Source organism: Carassius gibelio, chromosome B7, assembly GCF_023724105.1.
Source record: "Carassius gibelio isolate Cgi1373 ecotype wild population from Czech Republic chromosome B7, carGib1.2-hapl.c, whole genome shotgun sequence".
NCBI lineage: Eukaryota > Metazoa > Chordata > Actinopteri > Cypriniformes > Cyprinidae > Carassius > Carassius gibelio.
In genome coordinates, this window is record NC_068402.1 from 13,945,284 (window position 1) to 13,972,420 (window position 27,137).

General features: G+C 38.6%; 1 protein-coding gene across 2 annotated transcripts; it reads right to left on the reverse strand.

Moving 5' to 3' along the window:
• Nucleotides 1-157: 157 nt before the first annotated feature.
• On the reverse strand, nt 158-25,511 carry frmd5b (FERM domain containing 5b). Of its 2 annotated transcripts, XM_052560283.1 has the most exons (14): nt 25,221-25,511; nt 10,157-10,261; nt 9,786-9,828; nt 9,464-9,542; nt 9,136-9,233; nt 8,862-8,985; nt 8,623-8,710; nt 8,407-8,495; nt 8,233-8,296; nt 8,040-8,131; nt 7,624-7,698; nt 7,411-7,479; nt 7,218-7,324; nt 158-3,356 (listed from the first exon to the last, which is right to left on the reverse strand). In XM_052560283.1, exons 1-14 carry the CDS (start codon nt 25,320-25,322, stop codon nt 2,776-2,778), a joined length of 1,716 nt encoding a protein of 571 aa, XP_052416243.1. In that variant the 5' UTR covers nt 25,323-25,511; the 3' UTR covers nt 158-2,775. The 2 variants fall into 2 exon arrangements, with proteins under 2 accessions (XP_052416243.1, XP_052416244.1); XM_052560284.1 differs by lacking the exon at nt 10,157-10,261.
• Nucleotides 25,512-27,137: the final 1,626 nt, after the last annotated feature.

A 27,137-nucleotide genomic window follows, 5' to 3' on the forward strand; every position in this document is an offset into this window, starting at 1 on the left:
TAATAGCAATGTTGAGAAAAGACATTTACAAACGGTTCCAAGGCAGTTTCTTAAAAACTAAACATAGAACCAAGATCACTTACTACAGACCTTGGCATTACTCATTGGTTTTTTAATGGGCTTGTCAGTAAAACTCATAAAAACTACAGAAAAGTAATTTAAATTTGGTTTGGAGAAGGTTTATTTTATTTTTTTAGAAAAACATAAAAATAAAACTGTTTCAATGTATTCTTGGTACAACACAGGGTAAACCATTTATGGTATGAATCAATAAAAATAAAGGTGATGAACTTTACAGAAAATAATAATCTGATGCTATACAGTGAGCAGGAAGATCAGGCACAACCGAGTCATAACAGTGTGATTCATTATCCATTCAGATCTTCTCAACATATGCTACAACATTTATTTGTTTCAGTCTGCTATTGCTTTGAATTAAACTTCCAATCTGAAATGGCTGAAACAGTGTCCATCGCCATCAGTAACAGATCTGAAGAATTAGTCGGTCACAGGATATGGGAGCTGATTTATAGTACGACCTGCACCTTGCAACCAACACAGCGCCAGACAAGCAATCAGTTAATTCTGAGGCTACTGAATTTGTAATGCAGTTCTGAACCATCACGTTGCTCTAGGTTAAAAAAAACTTTTCTGCTGGCTTATCAGTGTCATTTGTATTGCTTCATATCTTTCACATGATGATTACCACCACAGAGACAAATCTTTCTGTAGGTGTCTTCATCTGTGCTATTGTTGGTATTGTTGCATACTTTTTACTAGTTGTACTAGGCTACTCTATGAAGCTACACACAAGCGACTCACACAGTAGATAAAAGATTTACATAGGAACACTATGTTACTTTCTAGGCTTTTTAACCCCCAAATATGATTTGCATTTGCTGCAGGCTTTATATTTCGAGAGTACCAATGAGTTCCAGTTATGTTTTATTTTATTTCATTTATTTATTTGTTTGTTTTTACCAAAAATATTTAAATGAGCATATAGCTGTGATTAGTTCCATAGACCCTTGTGTCTTGTATTCACCATCAGTTTGTAATTTAAATTACAAACCACTGCCACTAGTCTTATATGACCTTTGCAATACAACTCTTTACTACTGAACTTGTCTCATTAAGGCAACAGAAAAGTAATAGAAATATAACAGATTTTGGTTTAAGCTGAGTCTATTACTTTAGATGAGATACAGTAATTTCATAAACACACAACTGTTAAACCAACAAATTCATCATGACCTACAGAAGATATCTGTCACATTTCCATTTTGATAATTAAGGCTGTGCAAGTGGACTAATGAGGTCTCTAAAATTATGCATGAATTATGCATAATGATGCATGGAAAAATAACTGAACAAATTACAGATTCCTTTCAGAAATAGTTTAAACTCTCAAGCATTTCACATTACTTTGTCTTTCTGGAGCACTTTCTTTACCCACTTCAGAACATTTGTATCTCAAGGCCACCATCTACCACTAAATATCAGTGTTCATTTCTATAGGACAGCAATTATTATTCTTTTTTTCACTCTGGGTTAATACAGGTTATGTGGGAAATTTGTAATGACGCATACCTTGGTGTTAACATTTATACAAATGTATTCTCTGTAATAGTTTACCTTGAGGTTGAACTCATTAATCCATTAGGTATCATGAACTAAAAATGAGCAATGATTTTCACTGCTTTGACTAATGTAAGTTAATTCATGTCTTATCTATTATTCATTGTTAATTTAAGTTTGTTCATTAATCTTAATTTACCCATACTGTTTGCTGAAAGGTTAGATATGTTAAATTAACATTAGCCAAGATTAATTAATGATCATTCATTGTTAGTTTATCATACCTAATGTTAACAAATTAAACCTTACTGTACCATAAAGTTTTAATAAATTCTCAGTAAAACATTACTGAAGCTCCATTAAAAGAGAGAACCCTGTCAGTGGCTTTGATCCATACTACAAACAAACAGTCCTGTTTTAGTATGGTATGGATCAAATATACACCATATAACATTTTACACTTACCAAAAATCATCCAAAAAAAACTCATGCTCAAGCTTACATCTGACATTATAGGGATAGTTCACCCAAAAGGTCATTTAAGACAATTCTGATGAAAATTCTGTCATCATTTACTCAACCTCATATTGTTTCTAATCTATAAGACTTTGGTTACTCTTCAAAACACAAATGAAGGTATGTTTAACATCTTTAAGACCTTTTTGGATCTTCTACGTTTTGGTTACATGGACATAAAGTGGAGGGACAGAAACCTCTCAAGTTGCAGATTAACTGAAGTATTATGTGGGAGTGTAAAATATGATAGAATTGTCATCTGTGGGTGAACTGTCCATTTATTAGCTGTCATGGCCCCTGTCTATTTTCTGACCAATAAAGGCATTTTTTTCTTTGATTGCAGTTTGAGGTCTTGCTCGTCACAGTCTGGGTGAACATTCTTTGAGTGTAGATATTATATTTAACTGGTAGATACATTACAATTGGGTGACGGCAGCATTTATAGCTATACATATCTTTTTTTTTTTTTTTACCTGATTATAAAGTAGTGCTGCAGAGAACAATTTCACAATAACTAGAGCTGAAACATACACAGTTTTCTCGTCTTGGCATGGTGTTAGGAAGTCCAAGGCTTTGGCTATGTAGATAATATTAATTTCATTTTGATTTCATGGTACTATGATAATAATGCTCGTAGACTAGAGACTACTCTCTGAGGAGACAGAGGGGGTGATTACACACTCATTTATTAGTGAGATGCCCACCCATCCAGCGCAGTTTGCAGGCCAGCCAGCGCCTAAGGGGGCAAAAGTACTCATAGTGGAACTGCTGGAATTCGGGTGTCCTTCGGATGTCCCTAAGAAAGGCCAAGTCCAGCTCAGACTCTGTTAGCACAATAAGAAGTAGAAGGAGGGCGAAGAGAAGAGCCAGGGCTACTAAGAAAAGACGTGCCAAACTACAGATGAACTGATTCACCCCTTCCTCTGGGCCATGTTGGGTTGGCCTAGTCTTCTCCAGTTGAGAACGTTTTCCTTTGGGTTTAACGCCCTGTGGCTGTGCCTGGTTTTGAGTACACAGTTCTGTTCCTCCTTCCTCTTGAATGCTGCGGGGGCCATTTGTGTGGCGAACCTGAGCCGGGTCTGAGGGGTCATTGGACACCGGTGTGGGAAGAACACTGTCAGAGGGACTGTAAGGGTCCTGGGAAAATTCAGCTGTTCCATGTCCTCCCTCAGCTCCATTTCCATGGGAGCGTAGGAATGAGTTCCCACTGGAGACCGATCGGACTGGCGTGGAATGGCCACTGTCGCGCAAGGACTCCAGACCTGGAATACAGTGAGGATGTTCAGTGGTTGTGTTACATGTTGATGTGCTTTCAGGTTTCTGTGCCATTCATCATTTGAATTGAGGCAGCAAACAGGATGCAGAATTATATTTATATATAATTTGATGTAAGAAACTGCAATAATTGTCATTTTTAGCTAGAAAAGAGGTTTGACAAGAATAAAGTCTTGAAAAATTTGTCTAAAAGTATAAAGAGTTGATCATTTTAATGGTTTTACGAGCCGATTTCAAATAAATGCTTTATATTTTTCAGTAAATCCTGAGAATATATCACAGTTTCAACAAAATTTTTAAACTTAAGTTATTATTATTATTATTATTATTATTTTCTCTCTCTCAGTCTCTCTCTTTCTTTCTTTTTTGAGCAACAAATCAGCATACAGTATTACAATGATTTCTAAAGAATCATTCAACACTGAAGAAGTATTTCTCTCTCGGGAATAAATTACATTTTAAAATACACAAAAATATAAAACAGTTATTTTGAACAGCATACATTTTTCAGAAATTTAGACCAAATAAATGCAGCTTTGGTTAGCAATACTAACCAGGATGGAGGAATGCTATAACTGATTCCATTTCTCTGAACTGTAATTCAGAAACCTACACTCCCTTTAAATACCAATTCAACTTCCTGTGTGGGGCAGCCAATTCTTTTCAAATTCCAACTGATGAATTAAAAGGGAGCCAATTGATACTTTTGAAATGTTGCCCAACTCTAATGCATCATACTGATTTCATAAACATACTGCAACACTGGTCTATTTAAAGCTCAAACGTATTAAAATAGATAATTAAGTTAAAAATTGTACATTGGTCTGGCAAGATAAATCTGTGGCAAATCTACTACTTCAGCACATTAGTATCCAAGCTTACTCCATATAATTGATATGCCCAACTAAGAGAAAGTTTCAGAAAGTTTGCTGAGCTAGACACAAGGAAAGTAATTAATACTACCCTGAATCAAATGTCCCAACCAAATATAGCTGAAAGCATTGACGTAATGATACATTGTATATAAACATTTATTCACAAGCAATGTTATTGGGAAAGGAGAAATAAAAAATTTTATATGTACTGATGAATTGCACTGACGTAAATACTATAAGTGTATATATAGATCTAATTAACCACAAGACAGCATAGGAAAATATAGCTCCACCCACAATCCAAAAAAGCTACACAAATTCCATGCTATCAATTGTCACACTCTAATCCGCTATATGTGTGCACATTCAAATGCAGTCACATTAAAACAAGTCTAACGTCCAGCTGTTACAAACGAACAGGAACTTTACCTCCAGTGCTGGTGGGTTGAACACCAAGTCTAGATGAAGCTCCAGAGGAAGTGGAGGAGCTGGGTAAGGACGGGAACAGAGGCAGAGCCCCCAGAGCTTTCCCTAATAACCTAGGTCCCATTGTCAACACCCGTACCTTCACATCCCGGTAACAGTGGTTGATCATCCGCAGGTGAACGTTCACCTTTGTCTTAATCCGTATGAGACACTTCACCATGGTTTCAGAATTTAGCCACTAACGTGTGTGATGTTCTCAGCCCTGTGTAAGTGTATCACCACTAGACCCCTTGCCTCTCTCTATGCTCCTTGAACAAAAACGACATAACACTATGTTGAGTGTGTGTTTGTGAAAGTGAGTGTGAGAAAGCGAGAACACCCTAAAGCCCTAAAGCCCTGTAAGTCGCCGTATGCCCGAAAGCCCAGCTGCCCTGCATGCTCCAAACCCCTCAAACCCATTATGGGCTGAAACAAAGGAGCACATACACAACACACACTCATTCGGACACAATCCACATTACATACATGGACAGGCTCTCTATTTATAGACTGTGTAATAATAGCACTGTTGATTCTGAAGTTTGCCAGTTCTTATTGTCTCTGTATTTTCTTGTTTATGACACAAATTGTCAGCCCACCTGTAGGGCATGTGAAACCGTGTATTTTCTGTCAGCATTATTTTTTACTTTAATATAGTAAATGATTGTAAAAATACTGGTACATGTTATTGCAAGCACATTTGTGTCTGTTGTACTTTAGAACTAGACTTTCAGTACAGAGCATGTACTAGAATAATACTAACTTCACACTTAAATTAAAGCACACTTATACAGTACCCTCACACACAAACACAACCATGATGGCAGTTGGCAGTGTCAGTAAAGTGACTGGAACAGGTGAACGTCTGGTCACATTGTGCACAATGAGAGCCGCTCTTGTGTTACACAGAGCAATAGATAGAGATGGAGTCAGTCTAGTGTATCCTATCCCTGTCAAGAGCACTCTTTTGTTAAGTGTAATCTTTGGCATCAGTAAGTTTGTTTTAAAGAAATGAATATTTTTATTCAGCAAAGACAAATTAAATGGATAAAAAAAGAAATAAAAATATGCTTTCTACTAAAATATTAAACAGCACTGTTTTCACCATTTATAATAATACCAAAATGTATTGAGCTGCAAATCAGCATATTACAATGATTTCTAAAAGATCATGGGACACTAAATACTGGAGCAATCGGTGCTGAAAATATAGCTTTATCGCAGGAATAAACTGCATTTCAATTTCAATATTAAAAAAGAAAATAGTTATTTTAAATTGTAATAACATTTTACAATATAAAAATTTTTGCTGTGTTTTTTTTTTTGGGGGGGGGGTGATAGTAATAAAATAAATAAGAGCACAAAACATTTCTTTCGAGAATATTAATATTAATATTACTCCTGATGAAGGTCGTGTGACCGAAACGTTGTGTGATTAAAAATTTTAATTTGCAAGTTAAGATAGTGTGCGGGAGTTCCTTATATGTTTCAAGAATATTAAGAAATCTAACCAACCCCAAACCTTTAATCAGTAGTATGTGTTTTTTACCTAATTGTGTGTATTACGAATGATACATATCACCCTTAATTGTAATTTCACAAATGTATTGTGAATTGTAATTTAAAAAAATAAATTATATATATTATCTGGAGTGTTTTTATTGTAGTCAAGCGATGACAGAAAAAAAAATGTTACACCACAAGATGGCAGAATTTCAGTGTCTATGAACTAACATCTTTTGTCTCGAGTTGCATTGAATTCCGAAGACACAGAATGTGCTAACGTTTTTTTAGTCACAAATCTACTTGCTACCTTCATTCAAATTATGTTCCGTTTTTGTTCTTAGAAAGGAGCAGTATATACTAAAGTTGTGTGTAAAGGTGTGTTTTTTGTGTGTGCACAGTTGTGAGGACCAACAGTCCTCAATATTTAGAATATCCTCACTAACCCAGGTGAAAAAAGTGCACTTCCATAACATAGTTAAAGTGTTCTGTTTACATGCACTAATTTAGTATTAAATATACTAAAAACTATTCTTTAGTACTTCTTAATTGTACTAAACTGTGCTATTTTGTGCTATTCATGAATATGAACTAAAATGCACTTTTAACATACCATCTCTGTGTCTAAAAAATGTATTTAGTTACCCCTCACAGTACACTTGAAAAAAATGTCATACACTAATGAATGGACACATGTGTCATACAAGTGGTGACTAAATATATTTTTAAATAAGAGAGTATGTTAAAAGCACATTTTAGTTCATATTCATGGTGTACCAAAATAGCACAGTTGAGTACACTTAGATGATCTTATTAAGTTTCTCTTAAGTTTTAGTATATTAAGTACAAAGTTAGTGTGCACAAATAGAGTACTTTAAGTACATTATGAAAGTGTACTTTCTTTTCACCTGGAAATATAGTGAACATTTTTATAAACTGTTGTTTAGAGCAAGTTTCTGAGAGGGATATATTATGGTTATATAATAACAAGGCACATAGGCTTACCCTCCATGATGGAAATGTGGACTGCTCTTCTTCGTGTTCGGGGAACGCTACTCTGTCGTGGGCCATGAGTAATGGAAGGACAACTCCTACTCGGGACCATCCCAGCCCTGAACACACACAAAAAGATGTGATATTAAAATAGACATACTGTCAGGTATATTAAACCTTTCCAGGAAACATTGGGGGACCTCACCTGTGGATCTCTGGAGGCTCACGTCTGATTTTGGCACTCTGTTCCATCACTTCCTTGGCCACTTTACCACTTTAAGATAAATTATGTAACCAAAATATGAGCAACGCTTACAGCTAATCCATTAATTAGCAAATTCAAAACACAGGCCTAATTAAGCAGAGCTGACGAACTCATAGGGTACACTTAATAACCACCAAAGCAGATAATACTCACCTATATCTAAAGCGGCTCCCTTTGAAGAAAAGATTACTACTGGATACAGTGCGAACTTGACTTGATTTCTCAAACCTGTAAGAAATAAAGAAAACAATACTGCTGTAATTATTTTTCTGTGATTCTAGAAGATTCAAAATTCTGATTTGTAATTTGCTTCAATAAAATTAATAGTTTTTGAGGGAGAACGATATGATATTTACACATGCAAAGTGAATTGGTCCAATTTGAAAAACTAAGACTGATTACCACTTGGTTAATTGATAGCTGGCCAAACTAGTTCTTAAGTCTTAACAGTGACTTTGTTTAAGCAACTGCCTGAGAACCACTGGTGTTAACTAGTTAGCATAGATAAGATGTTTATGTGAATGTTTGAGCTTAATTTTAACCTGATATGTCAAATCATTTGAACTTACTGGTAGAAAGCTTGGTTTTCAACCCCACACTTCCATAGATGCTTGCAGGCCTCAGGTGTTGGAGCAAAGTAAGTCAAGATGATCTTCTGATCCTTTGTAAAGGTCAAACGATGTCAGCAGAAGTCAAGTGTTATTATTTACTTTTGATTCTTTGTTCTTCTGGATTATCTGGGGCTGCCTTGATTTCACTCACCTCTTGATGAGTTGCATATATATGAAATGTCTTTCCTTCGAACTTCAGTTTGGTCACTTCATTCCTGTACAATATGACAAAACACCATCATAGTTATTCATAAACACACAGTCATTTGATCTTGACTGCTAAGCAAATGAAAATGATATGAGAGATTCATTTCCCCTCTCTCACCATTTGAGGAAATGAATCCTCCTGTTCCCCTGTAGTACCACAAAGCCAAATGGGGTAAATGCGAGAAATGCAGCATTGCCAGACACATCCTGTGATAAAATAATAATAATAATGACTTTTCTTTTTAATTTAACAGACTACTTTCAGTTAGGAAATTTCTGTTATACTTTGAAATGATTTCCTGGATATGGGCAGCTGATACGTTTCGCTCCTGACCTTGCATGGGTGTGGATCTACTCCATATGTTTCAAGAGTCTGAGCTTTCTTTAAGAAGTTCAGCTCAGCTGTCTCAGGACTCTGGCCCCTGTTGGAAATGAACAGACTCGTTAATTTTCTGCATTTGTTCCAGCAGATAAATTTCATAAATTACATTCAATCTCTCCATTACAAACCTAATGTTCCTTTAAAAAGAGTGACATACTGCATGTGACAGGTTTAATTGAATGTAAGCTTACGTCAGCTCGGATTTGTGGATCTCAGCAATGCGGCGCTCCAGGCGCTCAGAATGCTTGGGAAAAAACTGAAACTTAGAGCTGTAACCTTCCGGATGCTTCCCCGGGTCATAATCTCCAATCTCAGCTAAAAAATATGAGAGAGAATGAAACTAAACCAGTGTCATCTTGAGAGTCTTGTCTTACAGTAACGTCAGTCATATACAACAAAGCTCTTGAGATGCCATAATTCAACAAATACTGTAAAAAATGGCTGCTATGTCTGATTTGCTTTTACCCTGCAGGATGAATGCAGCCAACATAGCAGCATCTGAACTTTTGCACAGAAGTCGGCCATGATACAAATCTCTTTTAATCTGTAGGAAGACCAGGTATCTAAAAAAAAAAAACAATGCAGAGGACGTATTAAACTGTCGATGCGCTCATTATAAATACTTTGTATAAGTTTTGATAAGAACTGTGTAAGTTTCTGTAACTTGTACAGTATAATATTTAATAGTCCAATTCCATATTGTTCTTTCTGATTCTGTACTGCTAAATATATACATACTAAACTAAATATAGTTATTTTGAACAAAAATAGACTTCATATTAATGAGCTGTACCTAGTGATCTCTTCTTTAAGAGCTGCAGGGTCCGGAGGATAGAATTTAACCCGCAAACACATAGTGTAGGGTGGCTGGGCTAGGACATAAAACATTTACATAGATGTAATCAAGCAGTCAGTATAATCTTTTGGCATTTACGAGAGATATCATACTGAAATGTATAGTCTGAATTCACTGTAAGTCGTTTTGGATAAAAGCGTCTGCTAAATGCATAAATGTAAATGTAATATCAATGAGGGATATGAATGCAGTGATTGTTCTTTTCACAACATGTATAAAAAGGATGTAGCTGGGATTTTCCACACACAATATGACTTACATCTCATTTGTTTGGTAATTGCCTTGCTGAACTCCAGCCAATGCTGAAACAACAAAATTATATAATGCAGATAGAGATTCCAGTTTAACATATTGTTATGAGCAGCATTGTCAACTGATGGCTGTCCACCACATTACATGACATCACATTACATTCATTCACAAAGCATGGACCTTATCAGATAGTACCATCATTCAAATTGATGTGACGGAGACCAAGCTGTGATGAACATACAGTCTGATCATTTGAGTGTATTGTCTGCTTTTTCACAATCATAGTTGTGTTAATATTTTCAGTGCTACATTGGCTGAATAATCCACAAGTGTTGTACATTACTAACAACTCATATTTATTATACTACAGGGACTCACCCGTTGTTTTTCTGGGTCCACAAATCTGATGCCAAAGTAGTCTTTCTCAAGCAGGTTTAGATGCTGGCAGACCTGCTCAAACAGCCATTGCCCTTTTGCATCCCTCTGGAACAGAGAGACACAGGAATCAACGTGACAATGCTGGGACACCGTTCTTGGGATGATATTGGATAATTTCTATTCACGATACCTCAGGCCTACAATATATGTAACATCACTGTACTTTCTTTGCAGACATCCCATATAGTGTAGGTTTAGCTCTTACAGTGTAATATTTCTAAACTGTGTAATGTTTGTAAACAGGAAAACAGGAATTTTAACTCTTGAATAAAAATCCATTACTCCCCTTTCTTTTACATGGAATGGCTTTAATGTTACCCAAATTCATTCTGTTGATGTCGAATCTCTTATATTTTATATTGTAGGCATAAAGCAGGGTAAACAGCAGATATACAGCTCTGTATCTGACAACACAGCATAAAAACGAGTTACAGAAAATTTGTATGCTCCCCGATTTCACACATAATGTGTCAGAACCTTTGTGTTGCAATGTGTTATTTTGGCCACTAGAGGTCCCCAATGTGCACTCACGTCAACATTGTGCATTTTGTAATCAGTGTAATTGTTTTCACATGTTTCTCATTCTGGGCTGTCTATTTAAGCTGATCACTTCCTTTGTATCTTTGCTTGGTTATTATTGTTCCTAAGCAAGTTGCTGCCGTAAGTCTGCTCTAGTTACCAGATCTATTCTTTGAAAGTATTTTTTGAATTGTTTTCCTGAGAATAGTTTTGCAGTTTTCTCTCTGAGTTTTTGTTTTGGAGACTGTTTTACTATTTTTGACCTGTTCTGGTCTGTGGATTTTCCTGTTTTATAACCTAACTCTATACAAAGGATATTTTGTTCCCTTTTGCTGTTTTTGTTAAATAAACTCTTCTGAGTTAAGTTTACAAGGCGTCTGACTATTTGGGTTCAACTACCTCCTGTGGCTCAGCGGTAGAAATTAAGACTCTGGCATCAGAGACCCAAGTTCGAGCCCCGGTCCTGACAGAATAACCAAGCCACATTATGAACCCAGAGGCGCCAAATCCTCAAGAACTCCTTGCCACAGCTGCTCAGTATGAGTCCACAGTCCAACGCCATGAGTCAGCACTAGCTCAGCAGGAGGCTTTGATGGCTAGACACTCCCAGTTGCTGTCTGATCTCATGACTTCGGTCCGTCAGATCTTTGACCGGCTGCCCTCTACCTCAGTTACCGCTTCTCCTGCTGCCTCTGTACCCCTTCCAGATTCTCGAGTGCTCTCTCCTCTAAGTGAACCCCGCCTACCTCCACCACAACATTTCTCAGGTGACCCTAGTGCATGTGATGGGTTCCTGACTCAATGCTCTCTCACGTTTGAACTACAACCATCGTCCTTCCCCTCAGATCGAGCCAAGATAGCGTACGTCATCACCCTCCTTTCTGGCAAAGCCCTTTCTTGGGCAACCGCGGTCTGGAAGGCACAAGCCCCCTTCTGTTCAAGTTATTCGGCATTCGAAAAGGAGTTTAAGCGAGTCTTCGATCACCCCTTCAGTGGCCGACAAGCCTCAAAGAGACTTCTCACCCTCCGTCAAGGTAATGGCAGTGCAGCTGAGTATGCCATTCAGTTTCGGACCGTTGCAGCAGGGAGTGGTTGGAACAATGAGGCCCTCATGGTGTGTTTCCTGAATGGTCTGTCAGAGGCAATCAAGGATGATCTGGCTACCAGAGAACCTGCGGTTGATCTGGAAACTCTCATGGATCAAGCAATCCGACTGGATAATCGCCTGAGAGAGAGAAGCCGGAACCGCCCATCTGTTTCCTCATGGTCTGCCAGTCCAGCTCTTGCTCAAATGCCACCAGTGCCCCAAGATTCTTCGGAACCCATGCAATTGGGTAGGGCTAGACTTTCCCCCTCGGAACGAGACCGTCGTATGAGAGAGCGCTGTTGTCTTTATTGTGGATTGTATGGTCATTTTCGCTCCACCTGCCCCGAGCTTTCGGGAAACGCCCAGTCCCGTACAGGCAAGGAAGGACTGTGACGGGAGTTACACGCACCACTTCACCTTCCAACTCTGGGCTGTTCCTTCCAATCACACTCACTTGGAGAGGACAAAAACACCAACTAGAGGCATTGATTGATTCTGGCGCTGCCGGGAATTTCATGGATGTTTCTCTTGCTAAGAGTCTTCAGATCTCTTCTTATTCTCTTCCTGCACCCCTAACTGTGACAGCCTTGGATGGAAGACCATTGTCTCCCGGGAAAGTAACCCACCTCACCTCTCCCCTTGGTCTCACCACTTACCAGCACCAGGAGAGAATGTGCTTTCACCTTATACAGTCTCCAGAGTTCCCTGTTATCCTCGGTCACCCATGGCTTCTCCAGCATAATCCACACGTTGACTGGTCGACTGGCACTGTTCTAGGTTGGGGTCCCACCTGTCAGACTAAATGCTTGGCCCAGAACCCCCCTGACCTTATTCTCGAGTCCCAAGAAACCATAGATCTGTCTCAAGTCCCTGCTCCATACCACCACCTCAAAGCAGTGTTCAGTAAAAGGAAGGCCACCTCCTTACCACCTCATCGGCCTTATGACTGCGCCATTGAGCTACTCCCGGGTACCTGTCCCCCCAGAGGTCGTATATTTTCTTTGTCTCCCCCTGAACGAACTGCTATGGACCGATACATTAATGAAGCTCTTGTAGCAGGCATCATCCAACCATCCACTTCCCCTGCTGGAGCTGGATTCTTTTTTGTTGGGAAAAAGGATGGCGGACTTCGACCATGTATTGATTACAGGGGCCTTAATAAGATAACCATTCGAAACCGTTATCCCTTGCCACTAATGACAACTGCATTTGAAATGCTGCAAGAAGCCTCCATCTTCACTAAGCTTGACTTGCGCAACGCCTACCATCTTGTTCGCATTAGGCAAGGAGATGAGTGGAAAACTGCCTTCAACACGCCCACTGGGCACTATGAATATTTAGTTATGCCCTTTGGCCTCACTAATGCTCCCGCAGTATTTCAAGCTCTCATCAATGATGTTCTCAGAGACATGTTAAACCAATTTGTTTTTGTCTACTTAGACGATATCCTCATCTTCTCGAGTTCCCTCCAAGAGCATGTAGAACACGTCAGTAAGGTTCTGAGGCGCCTTCTTGATAACCATCTTTATGTTAAACCTGAGAAATGTGAGTTTCATGTGACCAAGGTTCAGTTCCTGGGGTTCATCATCAAGCCTGGCCAAATACAAATGGATCCTCAAAAGGTTCAAGCTGTTGTGGATTGGCCCTCCCCCTCATCGGTAAAAGAGGTACAGCGTTTCCTTGGCTTTGCCAATTTTTATCGCAAATTCATCCGGAACTTCAGTACTGTGGCGGCTCCTTTATCTGCTCTCACCAAGGGGAACACAACCACCTTTTCTTGGGGACCTGAAGCAGAGTTGGCTTTCAACAAACTGAAGAAATATTTCACCTCTGCACCTATTCTCATTCTCCCAAACCCAGATAGACCATTCATCGTGGAAGTCGATGCTTCAGATGTAGGGGTTGGAGCTGTATTATCCCAGAGAGGAGAGGACAACAAGCTGCATCCATGTGCATTCCTTTCCCACCGCCTTACACCTACTGAAAGCAACTATCATGTAGGGGATCGAGAGTTACTGGCAGTCAAGTTAGCGCTTGAAGAGTGGAGACATTGGCTTGAGGGGGCCAAACACCCATTCCAAGTACTGACGGACCACAAGAATCTGGAATATATTCAGCAGGCAAAGCGACTCAACCCCCGCCAGGCACGTTGGTCCTTATTTTTCAATAGATTCCAGTTCATCTTGTCCTACCGCCCTGGCTCTAAGAACCTAAAGCCTGATGCCTTGTCCCGAGCATATGTTAAAGCTCCACAGGAAGATTGTGTTGCACCAATTATTCCAAGTTCCAAGATATTAGCCCCTGTCAGGTGGAATCTGGAAGATACTGTAAAACAAGCCCAAGCCAGAGAACCAGACCCAGGAGGGGGGCCTACCCACTGTCTGTTTGTCCCTAAAGCTGTCCGCTCTCAGATCCTCCAGTGGGGACACTCCTCTCGTCTCACTTGTCATCCTGGTACCTCACGCACTCTTGAGTTCCTCCAAAGACGATTCTGGTGGCCAACTATCAAGGAGGATGTGACCACATTTGTGAACGCATGTCCCACATGCAACCAAAATAAAATCTCTCACCGCTCTCCTCAAGGGCTATTGCACCCTCTCCCCATACCTCATAGACCGTGGTCCCACCTTTCCATGGATTTTATCACTGGTCTTCCACTATCACAAGGCAACACCACTATCATGGTCATAGTAGATAGATTTTCCAAGGCCGCCAGATTTATTCCTCTGCCTAAACTACCCACCGCAAAACAAACTGCTGAATTGGTCATAAATCATGTGTTCAGAGTCTTTGGAATTCCACAAGACATCGTCTCTGATCGAGGACCCCAGTTTTCCTCCCGATTCTGGCGGGCTTTTTGTCAATCTCTGGGGGCTACAGTGAGCCTGTCTTCTGGGTTTCACCCAGAGTCCAATGGACAAACTGAGCGGCTTAACCAAGATCTTGAGACGACACTGAGATGTATGGCAGCTAACAGTCCTTCCTCTTGGTCTTCATTCATCATGTGGGCAGAATACGCACACAATACCCTTCACTCCTCTGCAACAGGCATGTCCCCTTTCGAGTGCCAGTTTGGTTACACCCCTCCACTATTCCCTGAACAAGAGGTGGAGGTTGCAGTTCCCTCTGCTCATCAATTTGTTAAACGCTGCCGCCAGACATGGAAAAAAGCCAGACTCAAGCTCCTTAGGGCCTCTCAGCAATACCAGCACCAGGCGAATCGCAGACGCAGACCTGCCCCCACTCTGCGCCCTGGCCAAAGAGTCTGGCTCTCCACTAAGAACATTCCCTTACGGGTGGAGTCCCGCAAACTTTCCCAGAGATTCATTGGCCCCTTCAGGATTGCCAGGAAAGTGAACCCAGTTACCTATCAATTGTACTTGCCTAAGTCTTTGAAAATTAATCCAACTTTTCATGTCTCCCTGTTAAAACCTGTTTTGTCTTCTCCTTTTCTTGCGACAGGAAGACCTCCTCCTCCTCGTATCATCGGGGGCCAGCCAGCTTACACAGTCCACAGAATACTAGATGTCCGTCAAGTACGTGGGTCCCGGCAGTATCTTGTGGACTGGGAAGGCTATGGTCCCGAGGAGCGCTCCTGGGTTCCTGCTAAGGACATCTTAGACCCCAAACTAGTGCAAGAATTTTACGCTCGCAAGACCAGTTGTCCTGGAGGGAACGTCAGGAGCCGTTCCTAGAGGGAGGGGTCCTGTCAGAACCTTTGTGTTGCAATGTGTTATTTTGGCCGCTAGAGGTCCCCAATGTGCACTCACGTCAACATTGTGCATTTTGTAATCAGTGTAATTGTTTTCACATGTTTCTCATTCTGGGCTGTCTATTTAAGCTGATCACTTCCTTTGTATCTTTGCTTGGTTATTATTGTTCCTAAGCAAGTTGCTGCCGTAAGTCTGCTCTAGTTACCAGATCTATTCTTTGAAAGTATTTTTTGAATTGTTTTCCTGAGAATAGTTTTGCAGTTTTCTCTCTGAGTTTTTGTTTTGGAGACTGTTTTACTATTTTTGACCTGTTCTGGTCTGTGGATTTTCCTGTTTTATAACCTAACTCTATACAAAGGATATTTTGTTCCCTTTTGCTGTTTTTGTTAAATAAACTCTTCTGAGTTAAGTTTACAAGGCGTCTGACTATTTGGGTTCAACTACCTCCTGTGGCTCAGCGGTAGAAATTAAGACTCTGGCATCAGAGACCCAAGTTCGAGCCCCGGTCCTGACATAATGGCTTTAATGTTACCCAGATACCCTCTGGTGATGTCTAACTTCCTGTGTTTTGCATCCTAGTAAGCATTTTTCTCTGACGTGAATATCTTCACATATACAACAGGCTCACCAATTCAAAAAACAACAACAACAAAAAAACCTTAAAGGTTCTACCCAGATTCTTCTGGTGATGTCTAACCTTGTGTATTTTATATCCTAGAAAGCATTGTGAACAGCTTCAGATATACAGCAGGGTCACCAAATCTGACAACACAGCATTAGAGGTTACCGAAATCAATAACCACAAAATGGTTTTAATGTTACCCACATTCTTTCTGGTAATGTCTAACCTCCTGTATATTACATCCTAGAAAGCATTTACAACATATATCTAGTTTACAGTACAGTACAGATAACACAAGTTACTGAAGTCTGTAACTCCCCTTTATTTTAAACACAATGGATGTAATGTTTTCTAAATTCACTCTACTGATGTCTGTGCTCCTATATTTTATATCCTATACAGCAGGGATAGGCAACTCCAGTCCTGGAGGGCCACTATCCTGCAGAGTTTAGCTCCAACCCTAATTAAACACACCTGAACAAGGCTATCAGTGTTTTCGGGATTACTAGATAGATACAGGCAGGTGAGTTTTTATGAGGGCTGAAGCTAAACTCTGCAGGATAGTGGCCCTCCAGGACCGGAGTTGCCTATCCCTGCTATACAGCATTTTTGCCTGATGTGAAAAGCTTCCGATATACAGCAGGGTCACCAAATCTGACAAGACAGCTTTAGAAGTTACCAAAATCTGTTACTTCCCTCTATTTCACAGTTTATTGCTGTAGGTATGCAAAGCTGAGATGTGTGCTACTCTCTGCTGAAGATGGGGTGGGAATATGCAGCTCATTTGCATTTAAAGTGATACCAAAACAGCTCTCTTTTTTTTTTTTCACGACCCAAAATATTACATATTCTAGATGTTATAATAAATTATCTGTGTGGTATTTTAAGCTTAAAATTTACAGACACATTTTGGGGACCCCAAATACCAATGTTATATCTTGCAAAAAGGGGCATAATAGGTGCCCTTCAAGTTTATATTGTAAGTTTGTGCACTCGGATTCAAGTAGCTATGTAGCTTGAGGTAATGATGAAAACAACGACTTTTAGAAATGCATGTATATAAAAAGTGACTGGACTAAAACATATCCTTTAATTGAAACTGGTGCTCTGCTGCACCAAGAAACATTTCAAAACTTTTCACTGCTTTTCGCTGTACAGACCTTTTATGTTCTACGTCTGTGTCGCACTTATGAATTATAATCAGCACAGCTCTCAGTGGGCAGGACAGTTTGAAATGATTACTAAAGTAACATGGATGAATGAGAAAGTAAAAAGTGGGATATGTTTAATATTTAAAGGGTCAAATTATGCTTTTTTAAAGATAATTATTTTATGTATTTGGTGTAACAGAATATGTTGACATGCTTTAATGTTCAAAAAACATAATTTTTCAAATACTGTACATTATTGTAGGTCCTGTAAGCCCTGCCTCTCTCAAAAAGTGTCGTTTTCTACAAAGTTTTCCTCTTGACAAGCGCAGTCCACTCTGATTGGCCAACTGACCCAGTGCATTGTGATTGGCCGAACACCGCAAGCACTCGTCAGAAATGTAAGCCCCCTTTCCATAATAGCATGCTTCATCTTTCAAAATAAATAAAAAATCAGTTCAGGCACGAAAGGAGATCAGAGTCACATTACAGACACAGGGATGAAGCTCCTTTGTGTTTGCAGTACACAAGCCACGGACATTTGGACGGCAGTACTAATATTTCCACATAGTGATGTAGACATTTGGGGGCGTGTTTGAATGAGCCGTTTTAGGGGGCGTGGCACAGAACTTTGATAAAGAATATCTCTTTTGATTTTAGACTTTTGTCTTTACTGATCTTCTTCATGTACCAAAAGCTTGTAACACTCCAAAGAGAAATGAAAAATGCATCATATGACCCCTTTAAAAAGAGATATTAAAGCGCAGTAGGACAAGATGCTTTATGTACTCGAAGTTACTTCGTGAAGCTTCATTTGGTGAGTCTGTGCTTAGATCTTCGCAGGGTTGTGTATACGCTAAATATATATAACACGTGAAGCCGGGCCCCTCCCCAATGTACAGAATTGAGTGGGGTGAAGGAAGTGTTCAGACATTCACTAATGACCAATAATAAAATAGACCAAGTTCTATATTAAAACAGATCACCAGTATGTTAAACCTAGAACAATATAGATGATTTACACAAAAACCCATTTGCACTACGCCTACACACTTTGTAAACCAGGCCCGGTGTTCTGTTGATTTGTGCTACCTGTCAGATTTTGCTACCTCCCATTAAAACAGTAGGTAGTACAATTCACCAAACGAAAAATGCTACCTGTCAGATTATGGTTTATTAATGTCTACACCTACCCCAACCCTAAACTTACCCCTACAGTAATGTACATACAGTAATTATGTGTTGCTCAGCGTGAGAAAAATTACACAATATTGATGTCCAAATCCATTCATTATAACAAACAAAGCAAAGATGTAAATGAGAATCATTTGTGACAGAAATATAACAGCAAGCATACCTTTGTGAATATTCACATTAACACAGTCGATGTAAGCACTGTTTGTTAGCACTGTGCCTTGTTCTTCATTCATTGACTCACTCAAATACACACACACACACAACTCTGAAGAGGATGCTCATCAGGTGAGGACATGTTAAATTGCCTGCACAATAAAGGTTCCTGACCCCTGGGTTCCCGAAATCTGTCACCCCTCTCTATTTCATACACAGTATAATATAAACGTACTAGTCTAACCTGCCTAACAGAAATCTAAGGGGTGCAGACGTCGATATGATACCAGTGTTCGCCATGTCACTGGGATTAGTGGCAGTCCATGAGTTATTTATCATTGAGGCTGTATGAACTCCATCCTCCACTGCTTTATTACTGCAAATTTATATATGACCCAGTATATATTCATATATTCAAGACCCATTTATAAAAAATAATGTTAGAAATGTTAGAAATGTACCTTATAGACACTGGATCTTTTTTTAGTGTGCTGTAAGATGCAAACCCGAAGAGAAAAGTTAATCAAATGATTACAGACTAAGCAGAACAAAACAGAAATGTCAAATTCTTAAATGCTATTATATCTGTTAGTTTATTATAATTATCTGGTTTTATTGATTATTTATTTTCATTTTCATATTAAATAGTTTTACCTTTTTACCAAATAAGGTGTATCTTAATTTGCACATACTAATGTACTATTTGCCACATTTTTCTTTGCACACTTTGGACCCCTTAGTACCTGTTATGCATATTTATATTCATATTTAAATATACTTTTAATATTTTTTATATACTTTTTATATTCATGTTAATTTGACTCCTCTGATGGATCACCACTTGTGATTGCAATCTTGCTATTAGTGAAATTGCTGAATGAGGTATTTTGTTACAGTGGTGAACAGTCTGATAGATCAAGCCCAGGTGGTGGCAATATTACAGCGGCAGTTAGACTACAATTAAAAGAGAGAGGGTGTGAGCATGTGGTCTGACTTCTGTTTAAGTTCCAGCATTCCATCATCTCTTGCTCTAGAGAGAACTTAATATTTCAGAATCTCTCTGGAGACATCAGAGCTCAATCAAATATTAACATTCACACAGCACTTTGAAGGCATCTTAGAAAGCTTTAGAGCTGTGTGATAGAGGAAAGTCAGATTTTAAAATAATTATTACCTGCAAAAAGCAGTTCAGGAAAGTGAAGGATCAGGGTCACAACAACAGCTTTCATGATTCTAAACAGACAGATTTGAACTAGCAGTGTTTGCCCAGTGGTGTGAAAAACAGCTGGAGATTTTATACAAAGCAATAGGATAATCAGAAAGGTATTTTGTTTCTTTTTTATACGTGTGCTCATGATTGGATGGGAGGCAGAGTTCATGCCAGAAACTACAAGCAATGTCTGACACTAGTAATCTCAGATTGTTCTCAGATCTCTATTCACTCTTTTTAAATATTCAAATCAGCTTCATATATGGATCACAAACAATATTAATAAATTATGCCTCGCAAGTAATGAGAAGGGAAACCCAGAGAGATGTAAAGGTGTGGTTTGTGTATCTGTTTGTTTGTGTGTGTGTGTGTGTGTGTGTGTGTGTGTGTGAGAGAGAGAGAGAGAGAGAGAGAGAGAGAGAGTATGTACAAGAGAGGGATATAAATGGTTTATATGGTTCTCTGGGTAAAGAGTAGTGTCTGGCTATTGCATGCTTGCTTCTGCATTACAGCTAAATGGTGTAAGGATATGACTTTGTTCTTAATGAAAACTTCCCTTCACTCTTGCTCTCATACACTCTTTAAATACTTTAGATGCAAACCCCCAAACCTTCCACATCATGATTTAGACAGCTGCACTGGAGCATGTATCAAAATCCTGCAATTATGCCATACGGCCAAGATTTACTCAATTAAACATATTCCCCTAATTTCCCAGGCAGGTTAGTATCAAACTAACCTGTAGTCCTAAAATGTAAGTGCTGCAACATATTCCTTGCTGTGTATTTTTATTCTAATTTGATATAATCCATCCAATTAGAATTTAAAATGTTAGTTAACCCAAAAATTCTAATTCTGTTTTGATTTACTCATTGTTCCAAACCTGTATGAGAATCATATTTTGGGTTCAAAAGAAACAAGCGATTCACATAGATTTAAAGCAAATTTAGGGTGAGTAAATAATGACAGAATTTTCAATTTTGGGTGAACTATTCCTTTAATAACCTGTTGTCACTATATGCATTTATTTTATGATAAGAAAGCAACATTAGCATCTCTTTTTGTCCACAGCATAAAGAAAGCCAAATGGGGAATGTAAATAATGGTAAACTGAAAAATGTATTTATACTCAGTCATATCAGTAGTTTGAATAAAATACTTTATTTTACAGGAAGCAGAACACCTGAGGTGGACAAATGTCAGTGTATTGGTAACAGTCCAATGCAACATGAACAAGAATTCGGCTCTTTAAATATAAACAAATATTAAATTATTCATATAAACAAAGATACCATTGCTTTGAAGTGAAATCCCATGAAAATGATTTGGTTAGGCTGTAAGCAACTTCTATATAAAGCTTGTTTTCAAAGAATGACTTGTCCTGTTTTATTTAATCAAATTTTCCATCAAAGTGTAAATTCACCCTGACCTAGTTCTAATCAAATCATCTTATCTGTTAGTTGCATATAGCCTGAAGATTATCTTACAGGCAGCATTTGAGCAGGAGCAAAATAGAGCCAACAATTGGATATGCAGCTGAAGACCTGAGCAAACCAGCAGAGTCTTTATATATATAAAACGAGTGAGATATAAAGTCATCCTTTCACATTTCAACATACTGGCAAGCACACTAAATTGTGGGGGACAAGAGGCCCAGATGATCTAATTCTTGGTTTGTTGTTTGTCTTGTAACATTAGCTCAAGACAGGAACAAAGTCAGAAAGACATGACTGTCACTGCTGCAGGGAGTTTGAGAAGAGGACTTGGAAAATGAAAGTAGGCATGCAAACAATACCTTTACATTTTCTGATAGTCAGAGATTTAAATTTGCACGACTTCATGCTGGCGTCTTTATATTGTAACCATGCAAGACTATATATTAAGTAGTTGAATTTAATATGCATTTATGTATTTGGCTATTTTAGTTCAACGTTTTATTAGTTCATGTATGTCCTGGGAACTGAACCCATGACCTTGGTGTTGCTCCATCTCTAATGTTTGAGCAAGGAAAATTTGCAGTGAATAGAATTAGGTAAACCAAAATAAAAAACTTTAATCTTTTGATATATTCTGCACATTATGACATCTTGCCTCTATGACACTAATTTTATGCATTTTATCATGAACAGAATGAAATATGTCAAACTTTTTTTGTCTCATATTCCCTGTTGTTTTGGTTATGTGTTGATTAAGAATGACTGACTGAGTTGGATTCAAAGAGGCAGAGGAACTAGAAATACCCCGTGGTCATTTTTCTAATTACACAGTAGGTTGAGTTTGTAATAGCCGTCCATTTCAATTATTACTCTTCAGGACAATAACTACTGGAGTACTGTGGAAAAAATAACTACTGGAGTACTGTGGGGGAAAAAACATTCTAATCAATGAAATCTTTGTATAATTAAATTGATTATATATATATATATATATAAAATTTAAATGCACTTCACTGTCTGGTTTTGTATTGTGAATGAGAACAAGGGTTTGCTGATATCTGTCTTGTCCTTTATAGGCAAGAGTTAAGTCAATTCAAAAGATTTACAATTCTACAATAAATAACAATTCCTACAATCTCTCATAAATGTATAAAGCACAATTTTTGTGTGGAGTACACAAGCCTCATTGCATCACAGCTTTTTTATATTCCCCCCATGAAATACAACACCATCTGGGGGAAAAAGAATATACAATTATAATAATACAATTGTTTTCATTCTACAAAGGACTTGGTTAAAGGCAAGTTATTGATAATATGCGTTGATAGAAAAAAGAAGCCACCCCCTTGAGAACAACTGCACGTAATTATGCATGAAGCTGTGAGATATGAAGGAAAAGGAAGCAATTAGACTCTGCAATCCAAGTAAGATGTGCCTTCCTCGAGGACATGCCCTCATCAACTGCTACTTTCTTATGAAGTTAATTATTATTCTGAAATGCTAATTAGAACAATGCAGCTCAGATAGGATAAGTCAACAATGTTACAGTGGACAAACTGATGAGGGTAATGTAACATTTTATTATCTGAATAGTTGGCACCTTGTATTTGACAGCGTGTAGTATGTGTGGCCCAACAATAAGCAGTGAAATCTACCTGAGAGGCAATCGCTGACCTACACAAAGGTGAGCTCTGTAATGACGGTATATGTGTGAGTGTCTCAGATATCTGGTCTCTTGATGTGTGACTGCCAGGAGCCAAACACCGTCAGCAGTCTCTCAAAACAGAGAGGCCATATTTCACTAATAAGCATTTCATCACTAACCAAACTCCACTGTCCTGATCAATCAATTACAGAGGACGATCCCAGGTGGGACACGGGAAGGAAAGGAAAGGACAGGAGAAGACTATATGCAATATACAACTGCCATTTTTGAATGAATCTTGTGTTAGTGGCGGGTTTGTTTGTGTGCCCATATCCTGTCTGACGAGAGCAGGAGCAGCTGGGAACCGATGATGGAATCAGCCTGTTGCCATGGAGACCACAGCATCACAGAATTCCAAGGACAATGGAATGTCACAATCTAAGGTTGATATTCCCAGACACAAGACAGACATGACCTCACACAACTAGTGGCATCAGGGCAGACCATCACCAACGCACCCCTCCAAGAGTTAATGCTTCATGTTGTGAAACCCCATGTGTAAATTACTTACAGAACACTTACAATGAATTTCAAACCAGTGAGCTTCTTGTCGTAGAAGTAGATTTTATATATTGTTCCAGCTGTAAAGAATTCTCCCTTAGCTAAGCTTTGAATATCCTCACAAATCCAGTAACTCACACCTAAATGTTCAGATACATGATCCTATATATTTCCCAATATTTTATTTACATATATGTACACCTGAGTCTATGTAAAAAATACAGCCATGTCTACTGTGTTAATATGGAGTTTTCTGGATTGGTTTTTCACAGATGATTTACCAGTAGTTTGAATTTCACATTAACACATTGTGTTGTGTTTTCAGGTTTAAGAAAATGTCCGTAAATTAAGGGATAGTGTCCTGGCAGAATTAATTTTTATGGATTTTCTTTTTTTTAATGGTGACCATTGTAAATTATACACAAATTTTATCTGCAAAAGTCTACATTTGTATTTTATGTATGTGGTAGAGATGCAAGGAAGCTGCGTTCTAGAAAGCCTGATCTTGTTAATTGTACACCAATAAAATGCTGGGTTAAATACAACCCTGGGTAAAATATGATCAAACCCAGCAGTTGGGTTATTTTGACCCAGCAGTTGGCTTACTGCCTTGAAGGTTGGGTTGAACATTCAACCTAACTGTTGGTTGAAAACAACCCAATCGTGATAAAGTGATAAGCAACTAATTTCTGTCAATATTTAGTGCAAAATGCATGTCAGTTGTGTCTTGTTTAAAATGAACTTCAAAATATCCACATTAACTGAAACTTTTTTTAGCCAGAGCAGGTACTGCTTCAGCGCCACAGGATATTGCACCTGTCTTCTGCAATATTTCAGCAACAATTCTTGATCCGGAACATCTGCGAATATTTGGCCCAAGTGGGAAGTCTCATTAATAAATACATGCCTAACAATGATATAGCACCTGAGACATTTTCATTGCTCTTCCTGTTCAAGCTCCACTTTGTGGACAAAAACACAACCACTGTTCTTCTTGGTAATTCAGCCAATGGTTTTGCTGTATGTCCCAAACATTCCTTTTAACTCTTCATATAATGAAACAGTAATGTAGACTCTTGCAACTCAATACATGTCATTCATGACATTTTAATCAACAATTTTACAAATCAGTTCATCTTTCATCCTCGCTTTAGGCTGCTTTAGGCAAAACAGTAGAAAGCATTTCTGAATGGATAAAGAAAGAGTCTGGGGATGTGTCTAGAAACATAGCTTTTGAATTGCAGAATAATGTGGCTTGTAGTAGTATCTATGGCCAAATAAGAAGCAGAACAGCTACTGTATCACCATTACAGTATTGCACGTAGGCTACTACAATCCTTCAGCAGTTGTTATCGTGGATAGTTACCCCCGAGAGGCAATTTAATGTATGAAACCTTTAGTCTCTTCCCGCTGAATGTGACTCAGGTCTCTCGGGCTGGCGGCAGGCACTACGTGACAGGTGACCCGCTGCTCTCTAAAGGCAACTGACGGGTCACCGAAACTAGTCTCATGATTCACTCATCGCGTGAGCCAAATGAAATTTCGTAACACGTTAATTAGCCATTACGCATTGCAGCCCTTGTGCAGTGTCCAGATGCTCGCCTCGCGGTTATTCCCGCTTGAATGCGCAGCATCAGCACCGCGAGCATTGAGACACGTGTGTCGGTGACGGGGATCACCCGCTCGTGATGATGAAAACATGTTAATACTGACCTGAACCGTACAAGTGTATTCCGAGTCGTCCAGCAGTCGCACCGTACAGTTGAATTCCCTGTCAAGACTCCGCTCGCTGCCACTCATCAGTCGGCTCAACATATTGGCCAGTCAGTACAGACGCATGAGCGTTTAGGACGAGCGCAACATGTCACTCACTGCAGACATGCCAGACAGACCCTTCTCGATGATCAGAAGCCCTTTTGAGTCATCGTTCCCCATCATTATCCTTTGGACTGGACGGTGCGGTCTCCTCTGCCGTTGGTGGTTTTATGCCAACGTTGGAGGTAGTCCAATGCACTGAATAGACTCAGGCACAACAGCCCATCCATATTCATGCATTATTTCTGGGGAGGGCTGAGGCGGAATGTATTCATAAACTGGAAGCCAGTGAGAGTTAATGTTCATAACTGTTTAGATGAAGATAGATTTGTCTTCTGGAGAATCATTAACACTTATTAAAAAAATAATAATAAATAAAAAAAATCAGAAAAGGAACGAGATGACAGCAAACAACGTTAATTAGATAATAAAAGTGTTTCTCTTTCCAACAAAGTATATTTGACATTATTATTGTTATCAGCAGTTATGAACGTCCTTCTTGTGCAAAAAAATAAATAAATAATAATAATTATATACATTATATACATTTAGTATATATTACTAAATGTATTGGGACACCCCTTTCTAATGAATGGGTTTAACTACTTTAAGTAATTTCCATGAGTATGTGTTTATATGTATGTATATAATGACATACACTATATGACAAACGTATTGGGACACCCTCTTCTTTAGAACAGAAAAAGGCACTTCCAAAACTGTAACAACAAATATGTAAATTTTAAATATGAAATTTAAATTTCATCGCCATCACAGTTTTGGAAGTGTCTATTTAAAAGTCAATGGTGTTTGGTGATTAGTTTTTGTCTTAAAGTCTGCAATTAGACACAGAGGTGTTTAGCTGGAATTAGGACTTAGCTTTATGCAGACAAGCCAAGTTCTTCCACACTGACTGAATCAATCATTTCTTTTTTAAGCTTGCCTTATTCATAGAGGCATTGTCATGTTAGAATACAAAAGGGTCCTGTACAAACGTTTGCTATAAAATTCCCTAGAATATCATCACATATAATTCTATTATAATCTGTATTATATTGAGATTTGTGCTCTTGGAAACTACTAAAGTAGTCAAACCAGTTCATTAGAAGGGGTGTCGCAGAACTTTTGGCAATATAGTGTGTGTATATGCCTTCAGAACTGCCTTAATTCTTTGTGGCATAGATTCATTAAATTTAATTAATCATTAATTAACAGAACATTAATTGTGATAACTCACATTAATTGTGAAACCATTATGATGATTTGTGTAACATGTGTGATGAAACTGTACTAAACAATGCAAGCAAATCATTTTGTAACAAAATATCTAAACAATATAGTATTAAACCAGGATGGAGTGAGCATGTGAGTAAACTCCATCACCAAGCAAAAGAAGCCTTTAAAAACTGGGTTGCTTCTGGGAAACCAAGGAATGGCCAATGGGACGTAAAGAAACAACCTGTCACACAGTTTAAATATGCTGTTCGCTTCATAAAAAGGAGTGAAGATACTCTCAGAGCTAACTCTGCAGCTCAAAAAATGATTACAAAATGATATACAAGATTTCTGGAAAGAAGTTAAAGTGATGAATGCTAGTAAAATTCCCCTGCCCTCTAGTGTGGAAGGGGTTACTGGATCTGAAAATATTACAGATCTTTGGAGAAAGCATTACAGTGACCTACCTATTCAATTGTGTTAAAAGTGATGATTTCATTATTGGGAATGTGTCTAACTAGTCAGGTTATCAAGGCTGAGGGAGTAGCTTCTGCTGTAGGAAATTAGTTCTGAATAAGTCTTCAGGCCTAGATCAGATCA